Here is an 8,130-nt window from a genome sequence, read left to right as displayed (position 1 = left end):
TATTTATTATTTTAAATTATTTTTTGTTTTTTCAAAATTTTAGTACTGAATTAAATAGGGGTTTAAGAGTCTTCTTTTAAAATGATAAATATGTTATTAACATTTTCATTAAATGGTGGGTGGGTGGGGAAATAAGACACCGGGGTGGGAATATCACCACTCTTTTTTTTTTTTTTTAATGGAAATTCCTTCTCTTAGACCATTTCCAATGGTTGGGCTAAAAGTCAAATATTTTAGCCCAAAAAATTTAGCTTTTAGCCCAGAAACAACTTTTCTGCTCCAACCGTTATAACCTAAAATTTTAGCCCAGGATTATTAAAGAATGAACTTAGGCTATTTTTTTTTGTTAAATTAAAATTTTTTTTAAAAATAAATATGCAGACTATCGTAAATTAATTTTATGAACATTTTAATCTAAAAAAATTTAAATTCCGATAAATATTCGGTGAAGTCCACTCTGATTTCTGGGCTAAATTTTAAGGGGAATTTGGCCTTGGTTTAGCATTTAGCATTTAGCCCAAATTTTCCCCTTGGGTTAGAGTGGGTTTGGGGGGTAATTTGGCTTTTAGCCCACCATTGGAGTTAGTCTTAAAGGGCCTGTTTAATTATGTATTACGCTAAAAGCCACTGAGTTTCAAATTCTCTTTTCAACCTAGGTTCAAGACTAATCCCTTGAGAAATTGCCTAACCCAAAAAATGAAAAACAAACTAACGCTGGATTTGGTTTCAGCTGTTGCATTGTAAATGTACTCTTTGAACTACAACGCATTGCTTCGTATCTTATGAACATGTCAAAAACAACCAAAAATGCTGTTTCCTTTGCCTTTCTAAATTGAATCCGAAGACGAAAAAAACACCCAGTGAATCAAATGGAGTCAGTTGCTATGCCATTAGACAATGAGCGTCTTCTTCTCTTACTTACCAAGTAAAATCCAAGCCCTCCAAAAACAAGAAGAATAATCAATCCATCAACCACTCCTACCAAGATCAAAACCCATTTCTTCAAATTTGACTTCCCATGACCCCCATGACCTCCCTTTGGAACCTTCACCATATAACTCAATAATCCGCTTCCCTTATTCTCAACCTGTTTAACACCAATTACCATTCCATAAACAAAGCACCCTTTTGCAGAAGAATACAATGCAGCTGTGCAATTACAGTCCTCTAAGCACAAATCACCACATGCTTCTTTGCTCACATTAAAACTCTTTGTAGCGCCCCTCAAAACACTGCTAACACCCTTCAATTCGAGCATCTCCGCCTTCATTTTCTTCCTGCTTTTGCAAAACCCTCTTGATGAAATTCCTCGACCGCAATCAGAAGCTGTTGTACTAGTACTAGTACTTGTCTCATTTTTGGTCATCAAAAGTTGAATGCATGAACAAGTGCCGGACAATGTACAAACTCCGTAGGGCTTACACGCCAATGGAAGATCACATGTGGTGTTGAGCGCTTGAAAAGAGGCATCAAATTTCGACATGCTAGGTGAGTAAAAATAGAGCCTCAAATTTCCTGTTTGGTTTTCCAATGCTAAAAACCTCATGGGCTGAAACTGAAAATTTTCATCAGATGGATGTATCTGTGCAATTTTCTTTTGATTATAACTGAATAGCTCTAACCCTTTTGGACCCAATTGAATATAAGCAATGTTTCTGTTCTTGGTGGGCTTGAATTCCCAATAGGAATAGTTCCATTTACCAGAATTTAAGTAGAGAGCAATCCTGCTTGGTTCAATTTCAAGAGAAAAGTATGAAGTGGGGTTACTTGGGAATGAAGTCAACCTAGAAGCGACACTTAGTCTCTGACCCGAAAGCATTACATCAGTTGGAAAATTAAAACTCTGCCACTTTATATTGCCTAATGCATCAACTAGAACTAGATTGCCTGTCCTCAACATCTGTAATCTCTGCACCAAATTGACAAAAAAATATATATATTCAGCATTGATCAAATATTTTACAAACAAAAGGTAGCGGTTTTGACACTCTGTGTTAACCATCTACATTCCAAATTGAATACTACAATTTTTGAGAAATGGTATTCGCCTTTCCATTGCAGTCCTCCTTTTGTTTATGTCCCTTAAATCTCATTTGATTTATTCAATACAATTTTCTCATAAAAATGAAGCAGGAGTGCAAGAGAGAAAAATAAAGTACGAAAATCATTTCCCTGTTGTTATACGGACTCACATGAGAAAGGCATGAGGGTAAAAGATGAGCATTAAACTTTAACCGTATGCATACTAACTGAAAGAGTGCACGAGGCACAAAGATGAATGTTAAAATCACTAGCGAAAAATTAACATTTCTTCGTTGTTTTTTGGTATAAACTTACCTGCACACCTTGTCCAGAAGTCCCACTTCTCCATCCAACTCTATCTTTTGGGCCCTTCAATCTCAAATCTCCGTCATGGGAGAGCTCAAGAACACATATATTTGAAGTGTAAAACTTTGAGTAATGGCCAGAACTCCACACCTTGACATCTCCAAGAAAGACTTGCAAGGAACATGAGTACTTTCCAACCACATCTTCAACACTCATTGCTACTTTAAAACTTGGTTTGGTTTCATTGTTCTCCATCAAAAAAGCTCTCCCAATGAATCCCACACTGTACTCAAATGGCACTTCCAGAGTGAGCTGGTATCCGAGGGGAACATCGGTTTTCGAGTAGCCGTAAGTGAAGAAAATGGTGAGAGAGATGAAGAAGTAGAGCTGCATGAGTGAATTGCAGGCTCAAACTTCAAACATTAAGGCCTTTTTCTGGCAGGAATTTTATGAGAGACAGAGAGGGGGAAAGGTGGGCATGAATTGTGGGACTTCTGGTAAAAGGGTTTGAGCTGTCATTTTTTGGTTTGTTATTTGTGTGGGGGTGTAGTGGGTTTGAGCTTTCACTTTTTGGAATTCAAATCCTCTCCGGATCTTGCAGTCTGACATCGACGAACTGAGTAATCCAGACCGTTTAAGAGAGGGAGAGAGATTCAGATTATTAGTTTGTGTGAGGTGGGCTAATAAGATGAGCTAATGGGGACCGTTGAATTTAACATGAGTGGTAAGATTTTCTCGATTTATCGACTCCACACTGCACGAAGTGTTAAAGATCTCAATTCCTAATTTTGTACTCTATTTAGTAGGTCTCTTGTTTTAAGGAAAAATCACTTGCTAAATACAATGAAAATTATCAAATACTTGACATAAATTTGTAATCTAACAACTTAACATGTTTGTTTTTCCAAGAGTCAAACCTCAAAATCTGTTCAAAGACTTAACAATGAAACATAGAAAGTCAAAAATACAAGTAATCAACGGAATTAAAGAAACAAGATCTTAAAAGTCAAATATATGAATAAGGCATATTGAGGCAACATTATTGGTGATGCACGCAACATGATAATAAGACTGAAGGTGAAGGAATACAACAAAAAACTTGAGGGCAAAAATTAAAACTGGTAAAGTTTTAATTAAGAATTCGTTTTCAGCCTTTTACTTTTGATTCTAAGTTTTTTTTTTTTTTTTAAATTAAAAATTTGTTTGGTAACTACTTTGAACTTTTAAAAACAATAAAAACTAAAAACTACTTGAGTTTTCAATATTTAGTTTCTGGTTATCATATTTTATTTATTTTTACTGAATGTAGTGAGAAAGTGGGATTATAAATTTTTCGCGTGTAGTGAAATGGAGAATAAGAAAGGGATGAGGAAGTGTGGAGCCCATAGAATAGTGATGTGGACCTGGCCCATCTAAAAGCTTTTGGGGATCAAATGAGTGCCATTACCCGTAGTGGGCAGCAGGCCAGGCCCGCCAGGGCGTCTTATATTTTGTGTATTTGCATCATGAATAACATGAAGCCTCCTGCCGTGTGTGCGATCATTATGCTCTCCACGCTTTGCCAACTGACATTGTTCTCGCCCCACATTGACATGCAGGGTTCCTTGTGGGCCGAACCACTTGGGCGCTTTTGGGCTTCATTGAGCAACCTGACCGGAGACAAATCCAGTTCATCTGAACCGGCACCGCCGATGGACTTAACTTTTAGATTAAAACCATGAGTAAGATCAAAATCTAATTTTAGTTCCTTGATACATTAATAACCTCATTTATTAATTATATTTTTGATTTATTAATTATTATTTATTTTCTTCCTAATTTTTAATGTATTAATTTTATTTCATTATAATTTTCATTTTCATTTCATTTATCGTAATATATTTTGTTATAAACATTTAGATAAATTAGTTTTTGTTACACAATATATTTCGATGTACTTTGTCATCTTCATTTAGGTACATTAAATTCATTATAATACATTTCAGTGCATACATTTAGGTACATACAGTTCGATACAAATATTTAGGTACATTAATTCAATATAATACATTTCAATACTAACATTTCGGTGCATACATTTACGTACACACATTTAAGTACATTGATTTAATATAATACATTTTGGTGCATATATTTTGATACATACATTTCAATACTAACATTTAGGTACATTAATTAAGTCTTTCAATTTGAAGAATGTTAAATAAAATTAATAAATTAAAAAAACTCTTTTTTAGTAAAAAAAAATAAATTAAAATTTGTATATTAATAAATTTAAATATTTAATGGGAGACATTAAATAAAATGCATATTAATTATTTTGAATTAAGGACACATCAAGGGATTATAATCAATATATAATCTAACTCCAATTTTATTTTAAATTTCAATCTTTTTAAAGGATTAAAGTTATAAAATAAAATAAAAAATAAAATAAAATAAAATAAAAAAAAACCCCTTTTCCTAAATAAATTATCTTTCCTGTTCTTTAAACTAATAGGTGATCAGCTGTGGCTCTTCTTCGAATGCATATGCTGGTGTTGGGAGTGGAAATGTCGGAAACAAAAACAAAAATTGGCAAATGATAAGGGTTGGAAGGTTTTCAATTGATTACAAGATTTCTGATGTCCCATCTGGTATTAGATCAACGCAACTTGTTCCTAAGTCTGCATTAGATCCTACTGCACTGCTACTCTCTCAGTTATTTTATTCATATCAATAAAAGGAAGTATCGAATTGATGTAAGATCAAAGCTAGTTAATATGGAAGATGCTGCTACAACTTCATGCTCTAAGAATGTAAGTAAATTTCCACATGAAAGCTCGAATATGTCACTGTCAAAGCGAGAAGGACACATATTCATCTTTTCCTACAGAATTTGGGGAAAGAAAAAAAAAAAGAATGCATGGCTTCCCAGAAAAGTCTCGTTATGTACCAAGAAATATGATGAACTGCTTTGCACCTAAAGCTTGGCATGCAAGAAGTATAGAAAACCAGAATGAAGAAGAAATGGTGGAATTCGAAAATCCAGAAAATACAGAACTCACAAGTCCAAATAGTACTACTGAGGTCTGGGACGATATTGTTGAAATTTTTTGTCAACCTCAGTGAACAGGTTTTGCGTTTTTTCCCTTCTAAATCTAGATTAGCAATTCTAGATCAGATAAGTACGTAGTCTCGTAAAGCATCAATTTCCATTCATGATGTGCATTTGATCAGCGATATAGATTATGGACATAATATTAGTAGTGTATTTTGTTTTCCAAAACCATTACTGATAATTAGGTTTTGATGATTCTGGTCTGGTCTGTCTGTGGTGACACATTTTGCAGTTTTTTGAAAGCCGATTTTTTTAGATTCTTTATACTGCAAATTTGTTACTAATGCCTTGGTAACACTTAAATTTATAGGTTGAAATGGTGAAAATGCCGGGAGATCGATGTAGGTCCTGGAGCTTTTTATCGGCCAGGTTACCAAGATGGAGCAAAACTTCGTCTACAGATGATGTGCCTTGGCTGGGACTGGGATCCTCAGACAAGAAAATATGGAGATAGGCGAACAATAGATGGTACTTGGCCTCCTGGTATTCCTGAAAAATTTAGTTCGTTGGTTAAAAGAGTGATTCGAGAGGCGCATGCCCACGTTAAAGAGGAACTCAGAGTTAGTAGAGCAGAAGAAATACTCCCTTCAATGTCTCCTGATTTATGTATTGCCAACTTTTATACAACAACTGGCCAACTCGGTCTTCATCAGGTATATGTGCGTTGCAGGATTTACTCAAATACACTTTCAATAAAACCAAACGTATATGTGCGTTGCAGGATTTAGAATCTATGTAAATAGCACTAAAAATTACATTTACACATCAAAATTATGTTGTTTTCTTCAATGCTGTTAATTTTGGTTAGTCATATTCTTCAATTTGTATCACTTTCCACCAGTCCCAATTGTTCTTGAAGGCAACAATTATTTTTTTATACTTATTTGGTGATCAGACGAAGTTTTGATTTTCAGAATCGCGATGAAAGCAGAAAGTCTCTCCGAGAAGGATTGCCTGTCGTCTCCATCTCTATAGCTGATTCAGCAGACTTCCTCTACGGAGATGAGAGAGATATTGCAAAGGCAGAGAATGTTGTTTGGAATCAGGAGATCTGCTGATATTCGGAGGTCGTTCGACTCATTTATTTCACGGCGTGACATCGATCCTACCGGACTCAGCTCCAACGAGTTTGTTGGAAGCAACTAGCCTTCGTCCCGGCCGCCTTAATCTTACCTTCAGACAGTATTGATTAAACAACAGCTGTAGGTCTGACATATATTCTACTTGCACATAGTGATTAATTTTCGTTATTAAACTACAGAACTTCAGATGGAGTAATATAAATTTTAGTATTTCTAGCAGTTTAATCACCTCCACAAGCTTTCAACAGAATCTTATTAGCTATGTTTACAAAATTTAAAATATGCCCTAGTAAATAATTAGTCGACTTTGAGATTTACGCTGTGACTGCAACTTGTTTCATTAACCGATCTAAAAATAATTGCTGCCAGACATTTAAATTTTGGATGGTATCAAGCTTCTTTGAGAGTTACGCTGTGATTACAATGTGTTTAACTTGTATAACTCACTGACATCAGATTAGACACTTCATTCAATCACGTAACATTCGAACATAAATCCATTAACTAATTGCTCATAAATGGATTAACTAATTGTTTATGACGCCTGTTATTAGTTCCCCGTTTGTATATTTGGTTTGCTGTGTACACCTAGAATGTTATTTTGGCTGTGCGGCTGTTTGATGGTACCCATGTTAAGTTTCCGTCCCTAAACTCTCATATTAGTTTCTTATGTTCTTGAACTTAATTTTGTGTTGCATGAGTTGTCCTTCCATCAAATCGTCTTATTTTCCGTCAAATTTAACGGTGTAATGGTCTACATACAAAACAAAAATATAATTTATTTGAAAAAGAGAAGACCTGACTCCTTAATACTATGGAGGAGTTCCTCCTCAAAATACTTCGTGGTCTATTCACAGATTTCGTGTTTACGATCAGAACCGTTCATGTTATAAATCAATTTGCAAAAAAATAATTAAAACTAAGATCATTTAGTCAATAAAGAAGTTGTCGATCATAAACACGAAGTTCTGTAAATAGATTACGAGCTATTTTAAAGAGGAATTCATCCTCAATCCTTGAGAAGCCAACTCTTTCTCTTAAAAAAATTCTATCTTCTTACTTTTTGGATGATATTTCTATTTTATTCCTCAGCTTGACTAGAAAAGTTAACGGAGTTAACGAAAAGAACTACTAGTAACATAATTTGAGGACGAGAGACTATTAGTAGAGTTCAAAGATGAAAACTAAACCCGTGGTATAGATCAGAGACTTATGCTACAATTTAGCCTTCCAATTAAACTTAATGTGGTTATGTTGATCCGGTGGCTAATTAATTAATTATGATTTAAGTGATAGAATTAGCAACATTCTACTTCTCGGCCGCTGCTTTTGATGCATACATGAATCACCATTGTCCTGTTTGATGATACAATTGTCTTATGCTTTTTATATAATCTTGAACAGAGACCTGGACAATATGTCGACTCATTATTAAAAATGCCAGATATGCAAGGAATCTAATTGGAGTTGTCAAGATAAGATACTTGCCCCAAAAAACAATATACATGGTTTTGATCTGGCGTCGGGTTCTTGTCTTTTGTCGATCAAGAAAATTTGAGTATGCCAGTTTGACTAGTTGGATGATCTGGCATTTTCACAAAAGAACGGTCTGCACCATAT

General features: G+C 34.7%; 1 protein-coding gene across 1 annotated transcript; it reads right to left on the bottom strand.

Annotated features, from left to right (window-relative positions):
• Positions 1-865: 865 nt before the first annotated feature.
• Positions 866-2,721, bottom strand: LOC103962188 (G-type lectin S-receptor-like serine/threonine-protein kinase SD2-5). Its single transcript, XM_009374863.3, has 2 exons — positions 2,338-2,721; positions 866-1,909 (listed from the first exon to the last, which is right to left on the bottom strand). Exons 1-2 carry the CDS (start codon positions 2,719-2,721, stop codon positions 866-868), a joined length of 1,428 nt encoding a protein of 475 aa, XP_009373138.1.
• Positions 2,722-8,130: the final 5,409 nt, after the last annotated feature.

Source organism: the organism of the source record quoted next, unplaced genomic scaffold (assembly GCF_019419815.1).
Source record: "Pyrus x bretschneideri cultivar Hongxiangsu unplaced genomic scaffold, Pyrus_bretschneideri_v1 Contig11, whole genome shotgun sequence".
Taxonomy (NCBI): domain Eukaryota; kingdom Viridiplantae; phylum Streptophyta; class Magnoliopsida; order Rosales; family Rosaceae; genus Pyrus; species Pyrus x bretschneideri.
The sequence above is the reverse complement of the archived record's forward strand: the minus strand, read 5'-3'. Positions and strand labels throughout refer to the sequence as shown.

Bases quoted from the DNA above. Each gene is read 5' to 3' on its own strand.
- LOC103962188 (XM_009374863.3), bottom strand. From the start codon at position 2,721: ATGCAGCTCTACTTCTTCATCTCTCTCACCATTTTCTTCACTTACGGC. The intron at 1,910-2,337 runs GTAAGTTTATAC...AATTTGGTGCAG, and splicing joins CTTCTGGACAAGGTGTGCAG to AGATTACAGATGTTGAGGAC.